Genomic DNA, 27,991 nt, shown 5'->3' with positions numbered 1-27,991 from the left:
ATAACTAAATGTGGGTATCTGGGTGTAAATCCGTGTTTATGATTTTTATAATATATATGTCTGCGGGTTGCATCTAACTCCTGAGTGTGTAATCATGTTTTTTCTCTCTGCTGAGGCTGACTCGTCCAGCCTATTGTTTGAGACAACAGATATAAGTTGCGATGGGAGAGGAGCGTCGGATTTGGTGTGTATCCCCCATTTCCAATTATAGATGGATCATTACAGACAGCGGAGTCCTGAGAAGCCAGACATCTGCTCCTCACATGAATGCACTCACCTCCTAGAGACCAGGCTGCCATCATGCTCTGGAAGCTCGTGGAGAATGTCAAGTACGAAGATATCTATGAGGTGAGCGGACACCCTGGATGCATCTTAGAGTTTTGCAGATAGAGAATTTGAGCTTCTTGACAACCCAACTGATATATTTGTGTGTTTTTTTAAGCTGTTTTCCTCGCAGATTTCCGGTCGGTTTTCTCAGCTTTCTCTAACTTTTAGAAAAGCTGGCTTGGGGAGAGACTTCGCTATTCTGAGAAAGGACTTGAAAGGTTGAAATCTGACTAACTTAGAAGATTTCTCTTTTTTCTTTTCTTTTTCTTTCTCTCTTCCCCGCCACCCCCTCAGCCCCTTAGACTCGGATGGGGAAGGTGGGCAGAGAAGACAGACTGCTCAAGGCAGAGGCTCTCCTGGTTGGGAGTGTGGGCGAGGGTTAGGTTTTCAAGTCTCGTTGGACTCAGGCTTTCATTTTTTTTAAAAAAATTCAATAAAATTTCTGTAATCGACCACAAACGGATCCAAATAGAGGACGGAAAATAGAAAGAGGGAGGTAGATAGATGGGTGTCGATGGAGCACACGCCAAGGAGTCCTCACAGTTATTTTTTTCTCTTTTCTTGGGTTTTGCTTCTCTGAGGGTCAGAGCGTCCAAACCACCCCATGTTTGGGCATTTTTAGCGAATTTGCTGCCACTGGTCGATGCGCGCGGTTCTCTGGCGAGACTCTCCCTCGGCCGGAGAACTTGTCCGCGACCCGGGGCGCCCGCAGTTGGAGGGGCCGCGCCCGCGACGCCCTTTCGGTCTCAGGAGCCGAGAGACGCGGCGGCGGGGCGCCTCCCAGGCCGGGCGGGGCGCGGGGCACGCGGCTGGAGGGGAAGGAAAGGCCGGCGGCAGCCCGCTGAGCCTCGTTCGCCAGCGGGATGGCCTGGGGGACCCCGAATTAGGAGCTAGAGGAAGAGGGGGGGAGTTCGGCGAAGACTTCCAGCAGACGTCGGGGGCGGAAAGAAAGAAAAGCCTGGAGGAAGGCGCCGGGCAAAGAGGACTTAGGGAGCGGGAGGTCGGGGCGGCGGGAGTGCAGAGGGGAGACTGGCGAGAGGAGGGAGGAAGGGACGGGCCCCGGCGGCGAGCGCGGGCAGTGCCGGGTCGGGAGTAGCGGTGGCGGCAGGACACCAACACCCGCCCCCCCACACCACCACCACCACCACCACCACCACCACCACCACCACCAGTTGGGGGAAGCGCGACTCCGCCGCCCCGGGGAGACTCGGGGAAGCCCGGCCCCAGCCGCCCTGCGGGTGCTGGCACCGGCGGCGCACAGAGCGGCCGCGAGCTCCGACGGACGCCGCCGGCCCAGGCCCGCCCGCGGGACAGATGGGCTCGCCTGCCCGCCCGCAGGCAGAGCTCGCGCCCAGTGCCCCCCAGCTCTGCCCAGCCTTGAATCCTAATTTTGGAGAGAGAGAGAGAGAGAGAGAGAGAGAGAGAGAGAGAGAGAGCGAGCTAGCTCTTCCTGCAAATGATACATGATGCTTGGGGCTTTTCATTCCTCTTTGTGGTTTTGCACTGACTGTAACGAGGAGCCTGGCCTCCGCCTTGTGGTGCTGGTTTCGGTTCGGCCTCCTATTCTTTATCGGGCGGGATGAGGGCAAAGTCGAAGGCGGTAGAACCCGCGTTAAAAAGAAAAGGTGAGCGGCCCAAGTGGGCATGACACCGGCGGCGATGGGGCCCTGGGGGACCGAGCTCGTGGTATGTCTAGACGGGTTTCATGGGTACGAAAACGTAAGCGGGGCATAACTGGTTCTTTGATTGTGAAAAGTAAACTGGCTGAATGGTAAAGGAGAGGGGGAGAGAAGAAAGAAAGGAGGGCGAGAGGAGAAGGAAGGGGTGGCGTGGAAGAGGGGAAGAGAATAAAGGGGGAGGGCGAGAGGAGAGAGAGAGAGAGAGAGAGAGAGAGAGAGAGAGAGAGAGAGAGAATATTGCAGGTATTCTCAGCTGCTAAATTTTGTGCTGAAAATATATAGGAGAACCCACAGCCTGTGGAAGGAGCCCATTTAAGTTGGGAGGAAGGTTGAACTTTAACAGAAATGGCAGTCAAGCCAGTCGAACGGGTTCCTGAAATATCCGAAAAGGTTTTCTGTTGCCCCTGGCTTTGCCTGGAAAGGATAGGTTTAGTGTACCTGAAGATTGATTGCATGTATTTTAAATTGAGGTAAAAATCACAGACTTAATCTGTGAGCATTAAAGAGGGGACGGCTGCACGAGCCCCCCTGTCGCCTCTGTCCTCTAATACATAAGCATCCTCTCCAACATTCGGTGGATGTCTGCACACATCACTGTAAACAGCGGGCCCGCCGGCTTCCTTTTCTCTCCCCTCCAAACGACAAGACAACGCCTTTTTATTTTGTTTTTTAATCTGCACACAAAGCACCTCGGGCGATCAATTCTTCCCGTCAGGAAAGTCCCTCTTCGGGAACAAGGACACCTCCGTGCTACACAAGCCCCCTGCGATGCTCTCCCTCCCTGCCCTGTCCCGGGAAACAGAGGCTGCTGTGCGGGCGGCTGTCCCCGGCTCAGTTCAATGAAGTTCTGCCTCTTTCCTGCTAAACTTTTTCCCCCGACCGCCTCTGCCAGCCCCCTCGTCTGATTACATCTAGTAATTCTCCACTGAATGAACGTCATTTACAATAGTAGGGGAGCTCTGCGCTGGCTGCTGCTTCACGCTCCATTTGTCCTCCATTCTCCCTTTAAAGTACTCGTGTAATATTAATAGTCATGAATATCAATTATTATGAGGCGGTGTAGGCAAGCGGAGGGAGGAAGGGGCGCCGGAGCAGTCTGAGCCCAGCTGCGGGTGGAAGAGGACTGCTTCTGGAGCCCAGGGGAAAAAAAAAAAAAAAAGGCAGAAGAAAAATAAGGCCAAAAAGACAGCAAGAGACCCATGAACAGCTCTGTGTGTGACAGGCAGCGCCAATCTTGTTTGGGGGTGGGGGGGGGATTTTTTTTTTTTTTTTTTTGATGGCTTGCCCTGGAAACACTTCAAGCTCAGCTTCTGTATCCAGCTCGTTTCTTTGCTGGACTCCTTGATTTTTTTTTAAATCATTGTTTGATTTTGAGCAGTAACCAGGCTTTTTTTTCCAGATGTTAGTCCACACCTATTCATCCATGGTGAGTTTGGATTCACGTTGTACCAGAACTGCATGCTCCCTCTCGCTGTCTCTCTCCGTCTCTCGGTCTCTGTGTGCGTGTCTCACTCTCTCTGTCTCTGTCTTCCTTGGAGCGCCTTTGGCTTGGTAATTTAGCACCATAATTGGACGAGGCTGCAGCTGCTTCTCTCTGCATTGTGTGTTCTCCGTCTGAGCTCTTGGAGTCAGCTGGGGGTGGGGGGGACCAAAGAGAAAACTTTTCATTTGCCATTGCACTTTGGAAATTTAGGTGACTATTTCTCCAAAAAGAAACACAGGGACTTTACCATGGCATTTCCACAGAGAGGGAGAAACTTAAACACCCTTCTCTCACACACAGACCTCCTCTTTTTTTTTTTTTTTTTTTTTTTTTTTTTGTCACTTAGTTTACCACTCCAGATAGGACCAAACAGAGAGTTGTCTGGGCTTTTTTATTTCCCCTCCTTCCAACCTCAAGTCCTTCATTTTCACACCCTGGAGTATATAGTAGCATTAGATAGAGAAAAGCAACCTTCAAAATAACTCCTTCAAACCACAGCTCAACTTCACAGGGGCTTAGGATATGATTCCTAATGAGATCCATTTCAATCAAACACTATTTAAATTCATTCCTCTTGGGGCGGGAGCGGGGGACTGGGAACCCAGATCGCACAGATTCCTCGCAGCTCCTGGAATTGTCAGGCTGTGTGGGGAGCTCCCGGGCAGCCCCCTGGGTTGCCAGTGAAGGAAGAAGTTGGTTTTGAGCTGGAGGAGCAGCACAGCTGACTGTGAAGTTTCATCTGTTATGCTTTGGAACCCTGGCAGAGCTAGAAACAATTGCCCCAAACACCCAGAAGAGCAAAGACCATATGTAAGACGGCTCTATTTTTAAGGAAGGAATTTAGAACCTCACCCCATGCACAGTGATTTCCCCCTCGCCCTTTTTGCTGGCTTTGCACTCCCCACCGAAGGCTCCGATGTCGGTTGTGTGGGTGATTCTCCCCATTCCCTCCCCCTCAAAGCCTTGCGTTTGGAATTGCTGAAAATCACTTGCCCTCTGAGTCAACTTGGCAGTGTAAGTTTCAGACTCCTGCTTCCCCTGTCCCGGGAAGAACGCACTGAAGCCGGTTCTCCATTTGTCGCTTGTATTTTTTTTTCTTCTTCTTCCCCTTGTCTTTCCTCTCTCTCCCTTTCTCTCGGCTCCCAGGACCGGCACGATGGCGTCCCGAGCCACAGCTCTCGGCTCTCCCAGCTGGGCTCGGTGTCCCAAGGACCTTACTCGAGCGCCCCGCCGCTGTCCCACACCCCGTCGTCCGACTTCCAGCCGCCCTACTTTCCGCCCCCCTACCAGCCGCTCCCCTACCACCAGAGCCAGGACCCCTACTCCCACGTCAACGACCCCTACTCCCTGAACCCCCTGCACCAGCCCCAGCAGCACCCCTGGGGCCAACGGCAGCGGCAAGAAGTGGGTTCGGAAGCCGGCTCTCTCCTGCCCCAGCCCCGGGCCGCCTTGCCCCAGCTCTCGGGCCTCGACCCCCGGAGGGACTACCACTCGGTCCGCCGGCCCGACGTGCTGCTGCACTCGGCGCATCACGGCCTGGACGCGGGCATGGGGGACAGCCTCTCGCTGCACGGCCTCGGCCACCCCGGGATGGAAGACGTCCAGGTAACCACCACCGAACAAACGAAAATGACAGTAAATAGATAGCAAAGGCTCCGGGAGAGGGGAGCGGCGGGGGTGGGGCGGCTGTCTCCTGGGGGAGGTAGTTTGCATCTTTAGAACAGGGACCCGCTGGACACAGCGTATGTGACTGTTTATGTCTGTAGGGACGTGTGTGGCTCTCTAGTGGCGATGTCTGGAGGTCCGCTTATGAAAGTAGAAACGCTAGGAATGAAATCATGAAGGAGGGAAATAGGTGTATGTAGTTTGATCATTTAGCATCATCAGCATCAAGGCTAGATGTTTTTGTCTTGCCTTAGCTACCGGCCCCTTCCTGTTTTCTTGGGTGTTGGGTGAGCAACCTGGGGACCCTCCCCACGGCACCGCCTCACCCAGCATGTCCTGTAGTGGGCCTGGCACCATGACTTGGCAGGTGAAGACCCAGCTGCCTAGAGGCTGGGTCTACTGCGTGGAGGCACAGGGTCCTCTGTAAGCTCAGAGGTTCTGCTGGATTTGCGAAGACTCTGTTACGCAGGACAGTGCACATTGGAAGAAAAACATGGGCTGCATTGATCCAAGCCAGGTATTCCTTTGAATGTCCCATAACCTGCAGGTCCCTTTGCCAAGATGTTTGAATTCCAGAATCATCACCCAAGAAATGGAATATTTGTGGGGAGAGACCCAGAAAGCCACAATTCTGTTTGAGAGTCCACGAGGACAACTACTATTTGAGATATTCTGTTCACCTTCCGGTCCATTAAATGACTGTGGAGCAATATTCTCCACATCCCTCTTCAACCCTCCCCCTCCATTAATACTCTTTCCTCCTCAATGTTACCATCCCAATGGAAAGGCATCACGTGTTTATTTCTTAAAACAAAAGGCTCAAAACACTCCCCCTACCCACACACTATCCCATCTGCAACCTACACAATGGAGCCTGATTTGGTTGAGAATACTTGATTAAACTAAACAAAGAAACATCAAAGAAATGCTTTTTAAAACCTGTCTGGGTGATTCTAAGCAGGTCTCCTCTGGCTCTGTAGTTTAAATAGTCTCCAGAAAAGATAAATATGGTTGAAAGGTATTTAATTGACACTTTGGTCTCATTAGCATAGTTGTATACTTTATGCATTATTGTAGGCATACCTCTGAGGCAAAGAAAAACGAAATGGGGAAGGGAAAAGGGTGCACAAGTCCTTCCTCTCTATTTTGATGAAGAAAAAAAATGTATGCTGAACAGTTAAAATGCGGTGGCAGCATCAAATGTGGTCTGTGGGTAGTCTGTGATGGTTTACTGTTTTAAAGGAAATTCAGTTATTTATTGTTTCCAAAAAATGACGGTCTCACCTGATTTGTGGCTGAATTTAACCACTGTAATAAGAATGATAGTTTTGTTGATTTAATCAAGCTTGACTGTCCCTGTCTGGAGATCATGCTCATTTCAGAATATCATATGAGAAAAGAAATATTTAATAGTTGTGTTTTTTTTTTAATGCATTGGGGTGATATGTGTCTGGGAGGGAGTTTTTAAATTAACCTTTCGGGGTACGGTTCAAAGTGCTAGATAATGAAAGTGAATCAGCTCATCACCATTGCTGTTGGCAGTGCTGACACTGGCTGTCACCTCACCCCCACCCTACTGGCCCAGTGGCTCAGGTGACCCAACAGAGGAATTCCCCCCAAAGAGGGAACAGATTTATTTGGTTTTAGATTTTAAAGAAAGAGATCATTGTGAGGCGTTTTGAGTGTTTGGCCAAATGGGAAGGGCGAGAGAAAAACGGGGCCCGGTCTGTGCATTTGGGAGAATACCCCTGTCAAAGTGTGGCTGGTGGGCCCAGCTGCTGTGGGTGGGAACACAGACCACAGAGGTGAAGGTAGCTCAGAGGGGAGAAGGTGCAGGCCCAGCCTCACTGGTTCCCCGCCCCACCCCACCTCTGCCCAGTTCCTTCCCCAGAAGCATCCCAGCCAGGAGTCTGGGGAAGTGGGGAGGCTCTTGGGACTCTGTGTGGATGACCCCCGGTGCTAAGGGTGGTGAAGGATACACCCCGCACCTTTCCCAGACAGGGCCCATCTCGTGAGGTGTGATTGTTTTGACACAGGGTAGATGACAAAGATGGGGGAGAGGAGATGTACCCAGGACCAGACCCCCAAATCCAGAGGTTCCATTTCCAGCTTCAGGATCTGGAGCTTGGGGGGCCCAAAGTTACAGGAACCTGTCAGGTTCTTCAGGCCTGGGCTGTAGTCACTGGTTCAGTCTCAAGGGCCTAGTGCGTGTTCTGGACCCCCTGTACCCCCACCCCACCAGCCGACCAGACAGATCCCCAGAGGTCTGCTTGCCGGTGGACTTCACAACCAGGGCTCCTCATCTGGCCAAGGGCTGAGGGGCTGTTGTGTGACACACACACACACACACACACACACACACACACTCATGGCCACCGCCCCAACCATGAGAGAAGGAGGAGAGCTAATTAACCAAATGCTTCTAATATTTTTTAAATGAAACTATAAAACCCTGTCAATTTCTATTTCAATTTACTCACAGGGGCTATTAAACTAGCAAATCGCTGCTTGGGTTCTGGGTATGCTACATTTCACCCACTGTGTGTGTGTGTGTGTGTGTGTGTGTGTGTGTGTGTGGTGGGGGGGGCAGTGTTTAAAAAAACTTAAGAACAAACAGGCATCAGAAAGAAAGAGGGGCTGAGATGACACCTCGTTTGGAGTTTGTTTAGTTACCAGGAAAACCTCTTTTCTTCTTCCAATCAGTTGCTCCCTCTCCTCTCATCACCTCTACCACCCATGAGTATAAACATATGAGGATGTTCAGTCAAACCTCCCAACGCGCGCGCACGCGCACCCCCACACACAGGCACACACACTCCAACACACCCCCGTGTCTTAAAGCAACCCCTGGTATCACTTTTAACTAAAGAAGTCTAGTAATTACGAGTCTGAGTTGTTTTTCTGCGCTTCCGCATACAGTCCTAATTAAATCTTTACGATCCTCCCTGTGACGATTAAGCGCCAGCATGCTGCGTGAATATCCTGTACAAAAACCCAGCAGGCGGCCGTAATTAGATAGAAAATCAGACAAGAGCCTTCTCATTAACTACCACAACTACCCCACGTCGCTGATGAGGCGTATATACATATTTACGTGCCAACGTGAGTGAGGTGTGGGGGCGCGTGAGATCGCGGGGCTGCCCGCCCACGGACACAGGCGAATGCTCTTGTCCTGCGTGGACACGTCGCCACTGTAGACACGTGGGCACCGAGAGCCGTGAATCGTGTGTGTGCGTGCGCGCGCGTGTGCGTGCTGGGGTCTCCTGAGGAGTTTCCAACAAGTTCCATGAAGTCGTTTTTTTTAAAAGGCTTTTTGCTATTTCTTAAGATGTGCACGGCATGTTGCAACTTGGAAAACGGTTCTTACTGAGAATAACAATTTCCCTCACCTTTCTGAGAACGGAGGAGTGACTGACTATTAAATACCCAAAGAAACAAAGTAATCTGCCCCTTTCCATGATTAGATCATCTCATCTCTAGTCTCTGACACGCTGCTGGTTTGGGGTAGGCAGTCTCTCCCCTGTGAGGAACACACACCTTGTCTGGGGATGCAGCAGGAGGGGGTGGGAGGTGCAGTAAAAACACCACCTCGCTCCCAGGCCCTTTGCTTTGGACTTCTCTGTACAGTGGGTGGCGAATTGGTCCAAACTTGGATTTCTGTGGATCAAGGAAAGCAGTTGTCCATTTCAGAAGGACCTAGCATTTATTTCCATTGCGTGGGCAGGGAAGGGAACCCACTGCTTTTGGAGGCCCAGGGATGCACAGCCAGACAGTGAGAAACCCATTCCAACAGCTATTTCCCTTCAGAAGTGCTGCCAACACCAGGGTGGAAACTTGCCTTCTGAGGGATGAAACTGTGGCACAGAAGATGAATGCTCTTGCCAATCCCCAGGTGCTGACTGGGAGCATCCGGGCCTCTGTGTGTGTCTGTGTATCTGTAGTGGCTGCCTTCCTAACAGGTGTGCTTCTTGCTGGGAAGCTGGGTTGAGAGGGGAGCAAATTGTGCAGGTTCCTCCGAGGGACTGTTGTACAGCAGGAAGTTCACAGCGCACGGGGATGTGTATGGACTGCAGTGGGTGTGCGGTCCTGGTGGCTTGCAAACATGTTCCTATGTGTTGCTGTTTGCATTCCATTCCAAATTGCTCAGACTTTAATTAAAATCCCATAATGTAAACTATTATGTATTTGTGAAATGATTTTGGAGTTAAGATGTGCAGGGATAGAACAGAAAACTGAAATTGCTCTTACTAATATGGGTGGAAATCTTTCAGCTGTTGCCAAATTTTCACAATTCATAAGAGCAAATAATATAAAAGTTTATATGTCTATGTAATATCTGTGTTGAATATAATAACTGAACCAATACCACATCCCAGATGACTCTCACAGTTTCCTTTTTCCTCTTCTTTCATTGGAAGAATGTATAATTTGGGTGAATTTCATCTCTATGCTGATTTAGAGATAATAATGATAATAATAAAACCTCCCTTTGTGAATTAATATAAATGGAAATAACAGACACTCCAGTTTGGAATGACATGATTTATGTGTGCGATTCTTTAATATCCAGTCAATTTGAATAGTGATGTTTTTATATTCACAGTCAGTTGAAGATGCCAATAACAGCGGCATGAATCTATTGGACCAGTCTGTCATAAAAAAAGGTATGGATTTTTTCCCCCCAAAAGTAAACAAAGTTCTCCTGTGCATTCATGTCTTCATGATGAGTTTTCACTTTGGGGCAATTCATTATTTTATAAGACACAAATGTTTGTTCACAATTATAGAACAGAGGCTGTCTGGGTGAAAGGGCATGTCGGGAAGAAGGAAATGGGGAGGGAGGAGGGAAAAACAAAACCGCAGGCAGAAACCCGGATGAGAGAGACAGAGGAACAGAAACTATTGCCATTTTTCTCCTGGTACATTTGGTAGCAATTCTAGATAGTATCTCAAATAATGAACTACCATCATGTATGGAACTAGCTGGGAAACACTGCTTTCAAAAATGTACTATAATTCTTTCATTGATAACTGGAGTTTGCTGGACTCAACCCTAGGTCATTGAGACAGTTCTCTCTCTCCTTGTTTTTGTATTTGATTTTTCGATGGTACTTTTGTTCCCAGTACTCTGTGTTTTATGAGTTGTTCCTTATTTTGTTTAATTGTGCCAAATGTGTCGCTAAATATGTGCATCCTGAGAAGCTGAGCCAGCCTATGCACATTTCTAAGTCTTCCTACATATGCGTTCATGATTTAGTGTGACTGTGGAATCACCCCATACTGTTAAAGGGCATGCGATATTAACAAATGTTTGCAGTCTCTTGTACAGCTGTAAGCAAAATAATTAACTAATTAAACTAATTAAATGTAATTACAATAACTCATTTCGGGCGTATTGCAGCTGCTTAATTTTTTCCCCTTCTTCTCTGTCACTGAGAGAATGCGTGGCGATTAGTGTGGCTGTCACAGGGCCCGAATGTCACTCACATGCCACAAATTTAGGAGCTTGAATGTGTAAACAGAACGATCTTTAATTATCACAAGAACTGGTGTTTGGAGATACAATTTTAACTACAGTAACCCTTTCTTATCTATGCTGGAGAAGACCTGTCCTTGTTTGGTGTCAACAAGCCCCAGCCTCAGTCATTTATGATTCATGGGAGCCACATGACTTGCACAAAAACAATGAAAGATGTTTTGGAAAACAATCCAGAGTCAAGCTGATATAGTAGGAGGGTTGTGAAGTGAGGATTCCGAGAAGGGTGAGGCATTCTACATTTTCTTCTTTTACAAAAGGCAGGGAAAGTAGCTCTGAGAGGTGGGAGCTGGGAGGTGGAAGCTGTACTTAAAATGATGCCATTTGGCTTTGGAATGACCGGTGAATAATAAGGTTTGGGGCAAAACTATTTAAGTGTTGCTTTAAATATCCTTCCCTCTCTTCTTTAGATAGTATCATTTCTTCATTTTTTAATGCCAGCTTTTGGGTTTGCTCCAGTGTCTGGTTGCTTAGATTTGCAACTGTGCTGACAGCTCACTTTCACCATTTCCTCTTGGGTCTTCTCTTTTGGTTAATTGCTGGTTAATGGGGGATTGGGGGGGAGGCTAATTCTTCATTGGCTGCTTTTGTTTCTTTTTTGTTTTAGTTCCCCTTCATTTTCATGGAAAGCCAGAACTCCTTAGCTCAGAGTTCCAGATCCTAGAAGCAGCTTTTAGGCTGGCAGTGGGGCATGCCAACCGATGACCAATCAGAAATGTTATTAATAGCCAGGCCAATAAACATAATTGGAATTTAGCTTGCCTAACCAAAGGGAGCTGAACATATTCTCAGATGTGTGAGGCTTTCCTTTCAGGGCCTGTATGTGTTTGTCATCAGAATGTGAATATTTATGTGTGAAGGTATCTTCAGGAATAAGAAAAGGAGGCTATTGACTAAAGTTACTGGTTTTGTTTTGGAAACATGCAGTACTTGTTATGGCCCTAAAAGGTTGTTTTTGTTTTGTTTTGTTTTAAATAATGTGCAGCTTAAAACATCTAAGTGGCACCCTTTTCACTTTATTGATTTAGGGGGTGTGGTATGAATAAGAAGTGTTAGGTTTACTCCATTATTTCATATTTTAGGTATTTGCTTTATTATTACATGAAGAAAAGATCCCAAGATCCTAATTTTAGTTTTAGAGAGTTATGGGTAAAATAGGAGTAAGTGGTTGACTTTTGTAAATTACTGTGTACCACTTAAAATAAGGTTATGAGTTCATTAGCTCCTTCTCTGCTCTTTGGTCTCCATCTTTGTCCCTCCCCCCACCTTTTGAGGGATGTCTCCAAAAGAGGAGGTAAGAAAGTTTTCTGAACAAAATATTCTAAATTTCGACAACTGGCAGGGGACTCCATTGCTTAATTTATTTTCTAATGGGCTTTTAAAGAGATTTTTAAAAATTCTACCTTGTTAGTAAAATTGCCCCAACTGGCCCAGGTTTGGGGTCTCTGCCTGTGTTTATGAAATTTAGCCAGGAAATTTAGCTATAAAGGATCTCTCTCTCTACCTCTCTCTCTCTATCTATCTCTCTCTCTCCCCCTCCTCCTTCCCTCCTTCCCTCTCTCATCTTTCACTGTCTCTCTCTTCCCCCCCCTCCTTCCCTCCTTCCCTCTCTCATCTTTCACTGTCTCTGTCTCTCTCTCTCATTATGGAATGACACCCCACTTCTAAAATTTGACCACTCCAATTTTTCAGGCGTGTTGGTATCACCCCATAGATTATAGGCTAGCTCTCTCGTTATGTTTGCTATCTGGGCTTAGCTGACATTTCTGAAGTAATTTAGTTAAGAGGAAATGAGTTGTTCCCAGTAGAGAGAGCAAACGAGTGGAGTGAAGGTAGCCAGCGTGATAAATGGCTCTTTCATTTGAGGATCTCCAGAGCTCGTTTACGGCTAATTTTCTGTATTGGCCCCCTTTGAGCTATTAATGCAATCGGCAGGGACCGTGGCCCCTCTCTTCTTAGCTGCCCCATTAGAGCTCCCATTAAGCTGCCAAGTCTGAGTCTCAACTCCATGGCAGGAGTGGGGGGTGGGAGGTGGGAATAATGAAAGGTGCTTTTTAAACTCTCCTAATCTAAACCGGCAGAGGGTGGTTAATACGATTTGAAGGGGGCTGGTCAATGAGCAATCAATAAAGTAATAATGAGAAGGATTCGGTACATTAACAGTCTAAAAATCCAACGAGACATTAAAAAATCATTCTTAACTCTCAGTTCCATTAGGATTGGGAATCTGGGCTGGTTGGGAGTGGGGGTGCCCAGCTAATACCATGATCACTGCCAACATCCCACAGACTAATTTTTTTAAAAAAGTCTCACCTAGATTTTAGGAAAAAGTTTTTGGTGCAATCAGAGGCTAATATGCAATTGGTTTCACACCTTAGGCATCAAAAAAAAAAAAAAAAAAAAAAAAGCTGGGATTTCTTGGGAAGCTAGTGTGGCTGGAGTCCAAGGTCCAAATGTGACTGTGGGGCATTTTCATTGGTCTTAGGGATATCCTGTTTGGTTAGTTTCAGTGTAACCTCCATTCTCTCCCTTTTCCCGGTTAGTTCTGGCCCCTTCCCCACATAAACACTTGGATTGGTGTGGATTTTCTTTTGGATGGGGGAGAATGAAGAATTTGCCAATTTCAATTACAGTAGGTTCTGCTGGGATTCTTCCTTCTGACTTAAACGGTAAAAAGTACTGAGAGTCTGAAAAGGTATGAGTTTCCTCTCCAGCGAAGAGGTGTGTCTTTCCAGAGCTGACTTGGGGCCCTATTGATTCAAGTAGGAACTCTGAGATACATTCCAGCCACCCAGGGAGTAATCAGAGTGCATAGAATTTCAAAGCTGGGAAGGTTAGACACTCTTCTTCCACACGCCACACCACCTCCAGTATGGGAACTCAGAGAGTAGGTAAATGACTTTCTCAAGGTCCCATGTGTCAAGTAAGCGATGGGACCCAACTCAGTTTCTAGCCTCTTTAGACTTTGTCCCTAAAGGGTGCCAGCACTGGATGTCTGCAGCTTTTCTTATGTTCCATCTTTCTTTGTGGGAATCCTTTTATTTTTCTTTCCAGGATTTCAGTACTTATTTTGTACAATTGTTATATATGCATTTGGAATAAAATTTAGCCCTCTGGTAGATGAGAAACAATGCAAGTGTAAGGAAAGGGATGCTCTGCTGGTGAGAAGTAATTATTTTCAAGCAGTGCTCAACCTCTTGGAGGCTTCCTGGTATAGTTTACATATTTAAGCCCATGTATCTTTCAGAAGGATTTAGCCCTTGAATCTATTTCTTCCCTCCTCCCCCACCAGCAGGTCAGATTAAGAGGGTCTGTTTCCAGTCAAACACAAAGATCTCAAAGCTATAATTTCATACTTAAGTTTAAAGAATACAGATTAAGAGCTAGCCTATTAACACTTTGGCTCTATATAGTCCACTAATAAATAATATTCCCTCTAATGATTTTTTCCTCTTTCTTAAATAAAACTCCAGTCACAGTAATGAAATATTATTCAGTTTTTAAACCTTTTCCTTCCCCCAAAATAATGCGAGGGAAAAGGGAGGAGGGGAGCAAGTTTTGAGGGTGTTACATCCAGAAGTTGGCCATGCTATCCAACTGAGAACTGAAGAGAGAAAAAACACACACCACAAAACAGTTTTAATGTATGCACAGAAAATTGTAAACATGTAAAGAACTGAGAGCTTCGTGCTGAGTTTTGCTATGCTCCATTTCCTTACCGTTTCCTGCTGTCGCTTTAAACCTATCTTAGTCATCTCTGGGTTCCGTGAGCAGGAACAGTATACTCATAATTACTAACAAATCAACCGGGCCCTGTTGCTCTCTGGGTTTATTGATAAACTGGAGGAAAGCAGAAGGAAAAAGACCAAGAATAAAATACGGGGGTAATCAGCTGAGCTGAGCAGGTGTGAGAGTGGAGGGGAAGGTAGATGATAATAGTGCTATGGACTTAAAGGAAAGTTGGGACTAGAAATGTGTAGACTCTAGTCTAGGTGACCAATGCTAAGGTCCAGGTGGAAAAGAGGTTTATAACCTGATGTTGAAAAAAAAAATACAGGATAGGAATATGATAGACACTTACATTTAAAAACGGAAATATCTGATGCATGTCTGTTCAAATAGTTGTTTACGGATAAAAACAAACAAAAAACTCCTTCACCTTCTCCCCAAGACAGTAGTGTGCTGACAGAAGCTGACCGGATTGGTGATATTTAGGTGATAATGTATATGTGGAAAGGACGGGAGGGAGCAATACACATTCCCCAAAGGAAATAGCTCTTGTCAGGAAAATCAGGCAATTAACAATAGTGAAATTAGAGGGCAAGTTATAAAGTGTCTCTAAAGGCCTGGCTCTTTAAGAGATCTGACATCTGGGACTGTGAGAAGCAGGTACAATTCCAATCCTCAGGAGATATTCAGTTATCCAAGAACTAGCAACTGAACTTACTATTTTTAGATTAGTGGGTTTTCTTCCGTTAAAATATTCTAAGTAGTATTTAAATATGAAAATGTTGCTGAGTATCAAGCGTGAGATTTTTATACCGTTTATGTCTACAGTTCATACCATGTCAAAATACAAAGGGCAATCCATATTTTGGGGGAAAGTTTTCCAAGATTATCTAATGTCAGTTTCCATGATCATACATTATTTGTTTATAATGCTTGAATATGAATCTGACATATGGAAATCAGAACTGCTGTGAGGAATAAGAATGATTAAAACAGATGTGGATGCTGTATAAGAGAATTAAATGATAGATGTTCCCATCCCAATCACTGTCTATTAAATGAATTTAACTCAAACTTAATTAATACTCACACTTCAACTTTTTACCGGTTCACTCTTAAGTGGGAAGCAACATCACTGATGAGAATATGATGAGGGGAATGAGAAAGAAGCAAGCCCCTCTGTAACTCACCACCTCCACCACATCAGTGCACAAGATCCACTCCGCTAGCTGACATCATTCATCTGCCCTGGGATAAGGTCTTGGACTCTTGTGGACAGAGCCAGAAATCCAAAAATATCTGCTAAGCAGTCACAGAAGGGAATGCTTCAGTCCCTACACCCACTGCCCTAGGAAAGCCCCCTTCCACAAAATCTTTGTAAAGGGCTGAATACAATTCATAGCAAATAAAAGATTTGGGACCTAACTGGCTTTTATGAGGCTCAAAACAGTCATGAAGGTCTGAATGCTGGAATCTGTGGTACAGAGAATAAGCTGTTACAAAAATATTGTGTTGGTTAGTCCGTTCTATACAAGGGACATTATACAACTTGTTTGACATATAGAGTTCTAGGCTCCAGATGGCAGACAGAGCATATCTTTCTACTACCAGGATTATAGGGTGAGACAGAGTCTTTATTAAAGAGGGGGAATGGAAGCCTCCCTTTTCAATAAATTCCCTGGACTGGTGATCAACAAATACTGCTTGAATATTTGGAGCCTCCTTACCCAATGGAAAAAGCTAAGGTGTAGGGCAAGTCGGGAGAAGTCGCCTACACGGTGGCTTCTAGAGCTTGCAGAAAGCAAATGGGTTTCGGCAGTGTAGAAGTCCAAGGGAGCAAGAGTGCCAGGGAACTGGGTGGTTGACTGTTCACTGTTCCTCATTCCCAGCCTTCTGGTTCTACTGAGCCCCGCCTCTGCCTGGGGTGCAGATGACACTGAGACAATTAAACAGAAATACAGGCTGGAGACACTGAGTGCGCCTGGGTAGCAGTGGCAACCAGCTGTCAGCTCTTATTAACTTCTGCATAAAACATACCTTGAGTGCGGTTTGTTATCAATTACTTGCCGAAATGAAACAACTGGGGCAAGGCAAGACCGAAGCTCACATGAATTAGAGTGATTGGTTGATTGATCAGGGCACCTGTTGTAAATCATAACTGCTCCAGACAATCACAGCCGGTGCTTTATGTTAATTTGTAAACAAAATTCATGTCACTGCGGAATTGCTTTCACTGGAGAGGAGCATTTGGGTTCATTTCTAAATGAATCTGCTGTTATGATGTGGGAAAGAATGGGATTCATTTTAGAGAAATGAGCAACTCTTTGGGGCCCACCTCCCCAGCTTAATGGTATTACTTGGCCGGTCTTGGTCACAGCACCTGATGGGGCCCACCTTCCTGATCCTCTCCAGTGATGACCAGGATTTGGGTCCAGCGGGAGAGGTGGGAGGGGCTCCCATGAAGACCATTGGCATCACCATTTTATGTCATGCATAGTGACAATCACCTTCCGGAGACAGATGAAGAAACCAGGCAAGATTCAGAGAGGTTCAGTGAAATGTCTAAGGTCATAAAGCCAGTATGTGATGGAATAGGATTTGCCCGGTTCCATAGCACAATCCAAACTCTGGGTTGCGTCTTTATTTATGCATGTAACGAAGGGGGCCGTGGCCAGCGACACTCGTATGTCTACACTTATGGGGTAAATTTCCAGAGGATTGACAGGCTTTTCCATTTGCTGGTACACAGTGCTCTGAACGCACCGCAGCGCCACAAACACTTCCTCCTCCAGCTTTCCACTTAGCGCGCGTCCTGTGGCCGGGGCCCTGCGCACGCACGGACACATTCTATCAGCCGGTCACCAGGATCGAAACCCGGTCACCTTTATGGCATATTTTTTTTTCTCTCTCTCTAGTTCCGGTTCCTCCCAAATCTGTGACTTCTCTGATGATGAATAAAGATGGCTTCCTGGGAGGCATGTCCGTCAACACCGGCGAGGTGTTTTGCTCGGTTCCCGGCCGTTTGTCTCTGCTCAGTTCCACTTCAAAGTACAAAGTAACCGTGGGGGAAGTTCAGAGACGGCTTTCGCCCCCCGAATGCCTCAATGCGTCTCTCCTCGGCGGCGTCCTCAGAAGGTAAAACGCCCCCACGCTAGTTTTTATGGGACGAGGGGGAGGGGGCTCGCGCCAAAACCGCTGTGAAGCTGGACGCGGTTGCCTAGCAACCGGGCGTCCCGAGAGCCGAGCGAGCGGGGAGCTGCGGCCGGCACCTGTTGGGGCCCGGGGCGCTGGCGCCTCCTTCGGACCCACGCTCTGCAGGTCCGCGCTGCCTTGCTCGGCCGCGGGTGCTCGCCCCGGGGAACCTTCCGCTTTCCCAGCCCTGGCCCGCGTCCCGCTCCCCCCTAGCCCCGGGACACTTCCAGGGCATTCTAGCCTGAGAGAGACCTAAAAGCTACACACACTTACCTAACACAGAAGTTTCACAGAGCAAGGTACTCTGATCAGTCTCTCTATTTTGATTAAAATGCAGTTAGCGTCTAAGTTGGTCACAACCCACTAATGCACTGTGCCCCACAGTTTGAAAAACTTTGTTCTAGACCTGTGACCTTCTTTCCTCAGTAATATTACCACCAATAATAACAATGATACCGCTTTAGAAGTATCAATAGTTATTCCTTGGGGCCATTAAGATACTCCCTAAGATTGGAGGAAGACAATCCATAGGCTCCTTGTGGAAAATTGAGGGGGCTTTTATTTTAAGATCTAAAGCCTCCCCCAAAGTCCCTGCCAACGCCTGAACCCTTTGGTAATGGCACTGACATGAAGGTGACATCCTATGAGGTGAACTGTTCCAGTTAGCCCATTTCAGGGGTTGGTGGTCCCTTTCTTTCCTAAAAGCGGCTGTGTGAATAGCAAGAGAGGTCAGAGTAACTGGTTCTTTTCTTGTATTTTTGCGCATACCTTAGCACACACAGGGAGAGCCTTGGGAGGAAGTAAGGGGGTGACCTTTGGGCTTTTCTCACTCTGAGTCCTCTAGCTGTGGTCTACTTTGGTTCAGTTTTCAAGTGAGTCCTTTGAGCCCCAGAGTGTGGAAGTTTCTTTCAATCACCCCCAGGCCTTAAGTGTGTGTGTATAAAACTTGCTATGAGATTAAGTGAGATAATATAAAGTGTTTATCACATAACGAAACTCGCTACAGTGTTAGTTTTACTATTGTTATGATTAGCATCACCATTAGTTTCATGTTTCAATCTTCCTTCCCCTTTGAATCCAACTCCATTTTATAGCAACTCTTTTTAAAATATGTATGTGTGTGTGTGTGTGTGTGTGTGTATTGATTTCAGAGAGGAAGGGAGAAGGAGAGAGAGATAGAAACATCAATGATGAGAGAGAATCATTGATTGGCTGCCTCCTGCACGCCCCACACTGGGGATGGAGCCCTGACTGGGAATCGAACCAGGTGACCTCTTGGTTCCTGGGTTGATGCTCAACCACTGAGCCACACCTGGATGGGCTTATAGCGACTCTTGACCCCTTCCTTGCAAAGCCCACCTCAGCTAGTGCCTTCTCCTCTCTGAACCACCCAGTTTCTTTCCTCTTTTCTGCATGGTTGTGCTCGCCTTTTCTGCCCAGTTTCTGCTCACCTAACTGGCTCAGTGATAAGGAAAGAGCTTGTGTGTGTGCAACATCTACCTTCTCTAGACCCACAACCTACACCCTAATTATTCCCATCTGCGATCATTTTTAACTCATGAGATAAAAAAAGAAAATGCTCAATTTTTTTATGCCCTGTATTGCAGAAATTAAGCAAACCTCAGCAAACTATCAGCAAATAACCAAAAGGAAGGGGGGAAATGTGCTAACCTCAAGTTAAAACCTCTTCAAGCTCCACTGGGCTTTAGATTGCTAAGTCTAAACTTTGTTTCAGGAACACTCTGAGGTTAATCAGAATGTTAATTCTTGCAATTTCAGAGCCAAATCGAAAAATGGGGGGAGATCTTTGCGGGAAAGGCTAGAAAAAATCGGTTTGAATTTACCCGCGGGCAGGCGCAAAGCAGCAAATGTCACGTTACTCACCTCCCTGGTGGAAGGTAAGCAAGACGTGTGGCCGGTTCACGAAGTGGCTGAGCTTAACTGTCGGCTGAAGGCTGACATTTTACACATTTCATGATTAACTGGAAATCATTGCAATTGTTGTGCCCTTATGAGTGGATGTCAAGCGACTGGTGGAGAGAGAAGTTCAAAGGTCTTTTTACTTAGAGGGAGCCAGCAATTGTAGAGAGGCCACTGGAGGTATATAAGGGTCTCTGTGCTGTGAAGAGTACTCAGGTTCAGCCTCCCAAGCCAGTGCAGGGGTCACCTCTGCTGTCAGAGGTCTGAAATACCCTCTGAACTCTGGCAAGAGTCACTGTAAATAGCAATCCATTCTATACCGCTTCTCCTTCCCAGAGTTTTCATCTGAATCAGTAAGTAGTAGCAAATACATTGTCTAGTTATGAGACTATTATTACATTCATAATTCTTAATGGTTATTTTAAACTCATGTCACTCCCAGGGCCCTATCTCCTGCTGATTGATTATATGGGACTTATTGTGATTGAAATACAGCTTAGTAAGGCCTAGGAGAAAATTGGGTGGGGTGTGAGGAAACATGGAAGGGAGTCATGTGTGATCCTCAATATAGATTCATCAGTTATGAATTAAAGGAATGTAATTATGATGAACACATTATAATTTGCTCATCATTTGGGGGTTGGAGATGATATTTATGGTATATAATAAAAAGGATCTTCTGAAGTCTAGAACAAGAGGATCTGCTATTGAATTTGTGGGATGATGAGGAAAGGACAGGAAATACATCCAGATGGTCCTAATGGGGGAAGTTGTAGAATTTTGTCTAGAGGCTAACATGTATGTTTTTTCTTCTATTTTCATGGGTGTTATATTATGACATTCATGTGGGGAGCTGGTTTTTGGAGGACAGGGTCTTAGACTATTTAGGCAGCAACCATAAAGTGATCACATTTATAGACACTGCACTCTGCCAGCTTTAGGGCAAAGTTGCCTGGCCCAAACTTACCCTCCAGTGGCAACAGTCACCCAATACCCAGACCCCATTTATTAGTGGTTGACTCTCAGCCTAGGGGTTTTACTTTTTGCCCCTCAGGGAATTGGTAATATCACAATCTTCATTTTGAAAAGCAGTCACGGTAATCTCAACCCAAGACAGGGATTTGGATGGAAAAGGGGAGGAACTGAAATTCCAATATTTGGTTGGCAGTTTTCAGTTTTATGAGTTGTTGCAAGCACCATTTCTGGTCTTTTGTTGTTACTGTCATAATGATGATTAAAGTAAGACATGGTCCTTAAAAATAATGTGGCTATGGGATAATTCAACGTATTTCTTTTTCATATTTGGGATCTTCCCTCGAACCCCTAAGGCTGTGCTTTAAAGGGTGATAATGCCTTGTTTGAGAGGGGCTTCCACAGAAGCTGGAACCTCTCAGATATCCAAGTTTTCTATAGCTGCCCTGCCACCCTTGTGTAGTAGAAAGTCCTTAAGTAGGAGGATGATAACAGGGACCTCTGAAGAGAAGAAACCTGAAACCTAACTAGCTGGAAACAGACACAGACACGGAGAATAAATATTTCATTGCTGGATAGAAATACTCATATGTGTAAAATGTTTATGGAACATATCTTTAATGTTCCATATGGGACATCTTTAATATAGGTGGATATGTGCACACATGATTTGTGTTTGTATATATTGCTTATTAATAAGAGACTTTTCCCAATACAAGTATAGGAAGATACAAAAGATAACACCAAAGATAGGAAGACTTTTATATTTATCTAAAGTGGTATAATCCTACTAAGAAGAGTGGTATCTATCTTGAATATCCAACCTAGTGTCTATGGGCAATTGTAAAGTGGCTTCTGAATCTATTGGCCCTACTTTTCCTTAAGACAAAGCATGGGGTGTGGGAGGCCTGAAGCTATTCAGGGAATATCTAACTAGGATTTGGCTGGAAGGATAATCAGGAAGAGACTGGAAAAAGAGGCAGGAGCAAAGTTTGTTCCATCAAGTCAATTACAGCCTGAGACTCATTTTTACCTCAGGCATCTGTCACACCTTTGCTTTGCCTCCCAACAGCTGGCCTCTTTCGTAAATAGTAAGAATTGACCAGGGAGCCCCTCCTGCCCTGGCAGGATGAGAGGCTGGGTGCTGATGATCACCTCTGCTGCTGCTTTTCCAGGAGAAGCTGTTCACTTAGCTCGGGATTTTGGCTACATCTGCGAAACAGAGTTTCCCGCCAAAGCTGTTTCTGAGTATTTGAACCGGCAGCACACGGACCCCAGCGACCTGCACTCCCGAAAGAATATGCTGCTGGCCACCAAGTGAGTGTCGCAAATCCCTGGCTTCACCTGGCTTAGGAGGAGGGGAGGGGAGGGCAGTGCAGACCTCCTTTTTTGGGGGGGGCAGAGAAAGTGCTCAGCCATAGAAGTAGGATTGATTGGCAGCCTGTGTGTTGCAGGCTTGGAAGCCCTCCCCGCTCAGCCCACAGTTCCCCTTCCCCCCTCCGCTCCTCCTCCCCCTGTTGATTATGGGCTGTGGATTTGGGGTAGTCTCATCTATTTCCAAGTTTCTGGGGAGGATGGCTTTAGGCTTCTGAATCCAGGCTTTTCAGAGCTCTCTTCTCCAATCCTGGGGATATCAGGCAGATCCGTGGGTCCTTGTTCCACTTCTTCCCTGGATCCCGACGTGCACATTTCTGCCTGGGTTTCACCTCTCCCTGTCATATCCACACAGCCACGTGTGCTCACTCAGGGTGTCTGTATGTCCCCCACGTGTGCCCATCTCTACCCGCAGCTCTGATTACTCTCTTTCCAACGTTGCTGTTTGGCATCTTCCACAGACGTTAAATTTACTACAACTCCAGAGGGGAAAATAGTAAATCTCTGGCTAAATTTAGATCTAGAGCTCATTTGAACTTTTACAGTGGGTTTTCTATTTATTTGATTTACTCCCGTCTTTGGCTTCCGTGTCATATTGTTGGTGTTTTATGGCCGGCTCAGGCCTGCGGTGGGCGGCGCTGCGTGCGCCCGCACGTTTCTCTCGCAGGGCAGGCGCGGCCCAAGCAGCGGCGCTCATTTATTTAGCGCTGGAGGACGCGGTTTTCTCCGTTGACAGCGTAATTTAAAGAAATATATGGAAGGCTGAAAAATCATTTGCTCAAATTTGTCCAGATGTTTTTGAGACGTGATTGGAATTTGATTGCCCCTTTCCGCAGGGTCAAAAAATATTAATGTCCCAGAACTTTAATTGCTTACAGACCCTGGTTTGGGCTTTGAAGATTTAAAATGTTTGACTTTTAAGCATTTGTTCTCCCCAGTTCAGAATTTCCTTATTGGCACTTGGGTAATGAGTACAAACTTAAGGAAAGACTTTAAACATCTCTTCCAACCATCCAAACCTGGCACCCACCCTATTTTTAGAAGGATTTCCTCTGATATAACAGTAGCAATATAATAGATCTTTGTCAGTAAATTGCCCTCCTACCCCTTGCCTAACGTCTGGTGGGGGGGGGGGCGGTGAGGGGGACTAGTGGTGCTTTATAAAGGAGTAAAGGTACTTTGGGGGGAAAATAAAACCAAATGTATAAATTCGATGACAGGATTCCACAAACCACTCTGTCAGTTCCCTAAGGAATGCTTGTAACTTCCCCCCTTGTGGCTTCTCTTAGGCCAGCACTTCTTAACCTGGGGTGAGTCTCAGAGCCATCTGGGAGCTTTATCAAGATATTTTCTTCTTTTTCCCCCTTTATTGTATCAAGATATTTTTGTGTGTGGACCTAGCCCAAAGCCCCCAGAACTGGAATCAGTGGGTGCTCATTTGAACCCCACGATGCTTCTGGGGTACCTCTGGTTTAAGAACTGCCCTATTTAGGTCAGAACTGTTACGTGTTTCTTCTTTGGTGTGAGGATGTATGTGTGCATTTTGAATGGAGAAACCAGAAGAAAGGGGGGTGAGAGAAGATGTCTGTTAGTGTTTTCTCGCCATCAGCCTTAAAACAAAAAACCTTTCATGTGGGGCGGGGAAGGAGGTATTCTCCATCCAGGTGAGCCATTACTCCTCCTGGGGTAATCTGGGAAAGGACGCCCAAGGGTCACTCCCATTAGCCTCCAGGTACCTGCCTGCATTACCTGTTGGCCTGGCCAGGTGTCACCAGGTGTCAGGTCATCCCAAGGGGGCCTGGGGCTGGAATTCTGTCGTTTTTCATTTCTCACCACCCCCGCTAGATATGGTGGAGGCAGGCTGACGGAATGAGCCTGCCCGTGGGTAAAAGGCTGTGGCCTTTGGGTGCCATGCCTCTGACTGCCAGCAGAGCCAAGCCATTGGACCTGCCAGGCTAAAATCCTCCTGCCCACCTCCTATATGAAAATCTTTTCAAATAAGCTCAATCTGTAGTTAGGCCCACAGGGTTCTTAAGGCTGGGAGAGTCCTCTAAATTGTAGGTGCCTTGAGGAAATAAAAAAACCTTCAACAAACTAAAATCTTCCCCTCTCAGTGTCTTAACCATCTACCTTTAGGTTTTATTTAAACAATGTCGGAATCCTTTTATATTGACGACAATTGTGTTGTACAAAGGTTTTCAGTCACCCACACTTGAAAGAAAAAAAAGGGGGGGCTGGAAAAACACCTCCCTTCCCAAATACTGCAGGTAAACAGATTTTTGCTTTGAACGGAATCAGCATTCTCTCCTGCAATAAACAGTTGCTTGCCCTGGGCCATGCAAGGCTCCAGCAATCTGCTTCTGTGGCAGGGACAGGCTTGTGGCCCAGGGGCTTAAATCTTTCAGGGCTTTTTGAGCCTGATAACCAAGAGGTTGGAGAGGCAGGGGAAAGGAGGGGGAAAGGGTTTTTAAAAGAACAGCCAGGTGAGAGCTAAAAATTCCTGAATATTCAAAACCAATCGCTAAAGCCTAGCAGATTTCTCAAAGCAGTTATGCAGTCCTGGAATGAAGGAAAAAAAGACTGGAGGGGGTGGGGGGAGGGAGGATAGGCTGTGGGATGCAAGGGGTGTATAATCTCTCCACCCCCGCTTTCCTTCCAGTCCCAGCTGCTCTAGAAGGGCGAGCGCTGGGAAAGGAAACAGAGCGGAATCGCTCACATTAGCCTCGCTCTCCGGCTGGCTCTGCGGTGACCGGGCGCCTCTGGGCTTGTGTGAGCATCTCCTTTCTAATGTCAATGACAACGACACTAAGGGTGATTTTTTTTTTTTTTCTGCTCCTCTCCCACCCCTTTGCAGGCAACTTTGTAAAGAATTTACAGATCTGTTGGCGCAGGACCGGACGCCCATTGGGAACAGCCGGCCCAGCCCCATCCTGGAGCCGGGGATCCAGAGCTGCCTCACGCACTTCAGCCTCATCACGCACGGCTTCGGCGCCCCGGCCATTTGCGCGGCGCTCACGGCCCTGCAGAACTATCTCACCGAGGCGCTCAAAGGCATGGACAAGATGTTCTTGAACAACACCGCCACTAACAGGCACACGTCTGGGGAAGGCCCAGGTAGTAAAACTGGCGACAAGGAGGAGAAACACAGGAAATGAAAAATTAAAAAAAAAGGAAAAAATGTTTTAAATACAAAAGGAAAACAGGAAAAAATTAATTTTAGCTTTAAAATACTGGATTGGCTTTGGAAGAATTATATTAGGTAGAATACATATGCAATCAAAATTAAAACAGAAAAGCTAAGTAACTTAAAAACTGAGGCGTACCACGGAGCAACAGTATCGGTTCTCAGTGTCTATTTCAAGATACACTTGGAGACAACCTTCCGGATTTTCCACTTCGGTTCTTTCGAGCTTAGTAATACTGATAATAAAAGAAAATCATGTTTTTCCCCCACCCCCTTTGGAAAAATAAACATAAGACTAAACATGAGAAAACGCTAACTTATTGGAAGAAAATCGGAGAAACTGTTGGTGTCAGTGCTTTGACAGCTGGTTGACTGAATCGCACGAACTTTTTAATTTTTAATATTTTATTAGGAAACTGTCTGGAAGTCCCCGCCCTCCCCCCCCCCCCCCACCTCGCCCCTCTCCCAACTACCCTTTTCTACTCTGCCCTCCCTTCCTCGAGCTGTCACGGGAATCTTCCGGGATGAACAAGAGTGTGGTTGGGCCTTTTGCATTGTTTCAGGCCCTTCGGCCCCCCTGCCCCGCCCCGCCCCGCGTTTCAAACTCACCGGTGCAGGCTCCCGGGCCAGCCGCTTGCCTACTTAGGGAGGGCGAGGAAGGGCGGGGTGGGAGGCCAGCGGAGATGCAGGCGGCGGTGGCTGCAGCTTTTGGTAACCGCCCTGAGCAAAATCCGGACCAATAGGTTGATTCAGACTCATCATCAGTTCTTTCCAGAAATGTTACTAGTTCCCAGCCTTGCCACATCGGTATACAGAGAATCTTGCATTTGTTACAATATTTGTGTCATCTACCAATTTTAAGAATAATAGTAAAAAAAAAAAAACACACCACAATATGAATACGTTGATTAGTATGTAATTCCTTCGGAGGGGTATGTACCATTTCATTCTCTTCTGTTTTCCAAAGCTTTGCCCGCATGGTTTATGAGCTTCTTCAAAGAGGACTGGGGCTTCCTACACAATCTATAAGGTACAGAGAAAAAAAATTCCGATCCCTTTTTAATCAAAGCCTGTGTGTCAGAATTCTGCAGGTGCACTTCTTTAAAGAAGCTCAAAGGGAATAATTTAGAAAGTGGCCAATAAGAGATTGAAGCAGCTCTGAGTCTAGTTGCTAACAGATACCTCATCGCAGAATTCTGTGGAACGGCTGAACTGCAAAACGAATGTGAGGGGAGAGGAGTAAGGGTTCTTGGAGCCCAATATTTTAACAGTATTGCCCTGCCTTTAAAATGGGTTCTATTTCCTTGGACTCTTTGGCAACTGCTATGTTAGTGGGCAGAGAAGCAGCTTTAGGAATGTCGTGGGGAGGAGAGTGGGGCAAGCTCCCATGTTTCAGCGACAATTGCTTTCTTAAAAGATGCTTTATGAATGAGGCATTCCCCCTCTCCCAGACGTGCACTTGTTTTGGTATATGATGGTAAAATAATGCAAAGTGAAAGGAGATGTATTTCAGCTTTGAATTTCACCGTCTGGATATAATGGGGCTATTCCCAGTGGATAAAGTTTCATGCATTTAAGATCTCTCACTCCTGGCAGCCCCTGTCCTTTCTTGAGTTTTATCTGTGCGTTATCTTGAAATAAGATCTGGAACCCATTGTCTCCCACGGTCCCCAACGCGGTGGGAAATCCCCTGGGGAGGGGTGGGTGAGGTAGTTCTCTAAATTTAGTATCCATACAGGCACCTCTTTATACAAAGTAGACTTTAGGACCTTTGCAACATTCCTTGAAGGCTTTCCAGTTAGGACCCTCTGGGATGCTCAGTTCTGCCGCCTGGGTGGGTCTTGGCCTTGGAAGGTGGAAGGGCTGGGTGTAGGAAGCTGCTGAGAGCTTTGCACAGACATTTTTATGGGGGAGGTGACGAGTTAGGGAGCTGGTTTCAGGTCACCAGGAGGGCCCAAGCAAGGGTTAATGTGACACTGCCAGCTCCTTTGGGGGGGCTCAGCCCTGGGAGAGTGGAAGGCGTACCAAGGCCGGGAACTAGACCTTACGGAGAGTTGTAGGCACTCCATCTCTCCCCAGCTCAAAAGCCTGCGCCTTGGTCCGAGGGCCTGGCGGCTAGGATTAGGTGTATTCTGATTGCCAAAGGCCAGGAGAAACCACACTGAAAACCATCGTCTCCTTTCCTTGCAGGGCAACGCGCCCCACGCGTGTGACGTGCGAGAGACGCGATGGACGCGCCTTGCTCTTACTGTGCAGGTCCTGAGAGCGCGTGGGCCACTCGCGCCCAGTCGTGTTGAGGACATAGAATCAGCCGCTGGAGGGGCCGCGGGCCGCCTGGGCCCTTCCCGCTCTCGGTCTCATCTTAAGGGCTAAGGCGACCGAGATAGCCCCATTCTCCAGTAGGTAATGGGGAGGCGTCCTGGGGGCTGCAGGCGGGGAGGGGTCTCAGCACCACCTAGGCGCTTTGCTCCCAGCGGCCACCCCGGGCGCCTGCTCCTGGAGGGCGAGGGGCCTAGAACTGTCCAGGGAACCGGAAGTTCCCCCCCCACCTTTGCTAGGACGAAAACTCTCTCCATCCTCAGGCTCCAGAAGCGGGCGATGGGATAGGAATGGTCTTACTTGGCTACTCAGGCTTCTGTGGTCCTTCACCCTCATTCCCAAGTTCCTCCCATGCCCCACCAAGTAGGGCTGGATGCGTGTCTCCCGCCCCCAACCCCGGCTGGAGACAGCCCTGGCCCTTCGCCCTTTTTCACTTCTTTCCTGTACGACCCCGCCCCTTTGCATTCCTTAACCAGGCCCGCTATGTTTATCTGATAATTGAGTTATTAAAAGATTGGGTTTCCTTGGGCCCATAAATCAATAAACAGGATTAACGCAAGAGTTTGCCTTTTTTAAAGCGAGCTTTTTTGAGTTTTGTTTTCAAACCAAAC

The 27,991-nt window shown here is 47.0% G+C and overlaps 1 protein-coding gene across 5 annotated transcripts; it reads left to right on the top strand.

The window, feature by feature from the left end:
- Positions 1 to 27,937, top strand: TFAP2B (transcription factor AP-2 beta). Of its 5 annotated transcripts, none has more exons than XM_080665448.1 (10): positions 238 to 348; positions 3,406 to 3,432; positions 4,636 to 5,094; positions 9,758 to 9,818; positions 17,335 to 17,554; positions 19,391 to 19,509; positions 21,679 to 21,820; positions 24,732 to 24,991; positions 26,029 to 26,091; positions 27,252 to 27,937. In XM_080665448.1, exons 1-9 carry the CDS (start codon positions 268 to 270, stop codon positions 26,088 to 26,090), a joined length of 1,431 nt encoding a protein of 476 aa, XP_080521574.1. In that variant the 5' UTR covers positions 238 to 267; the 3' UTR covers position 26,091; positions 27,252 to 27,937. The 5 variants fall into 5 exon arrangements, with proteins under 5 accessions (XP_080521576.1, XP_080521575.1, XP_080521577.1 ...); XM_080665452.1 differs by lacking the exon at positions 238 to 348 and adding an exon at positions 1,811 to 1,952; XM_080665451.1 differs by lacking the exon at positions 3,406 to 3,432 and having other exon boundaries at positions 83 to 348.
- The last annotated feature ends 54 nt before the right edge of the window (positions 27,938 to 27,991 follow it).

The sequence above is a fragment of the Plecotus auritus genome, assembly GCF_963455305.1.
Source record: "Plecotus auritus genome assembly, chromosome: 4".
In the NCBI taxonomy this organism is placed as follows: Eukaryota; Metazoa; Chordata; class Mammalia; order Chiroptera; family Vespertilionidae; genus Plecotus; species Plecotus auritus.
This window is presented reverse-complemented; position numbering and strand designations above follow the sequence as displayed.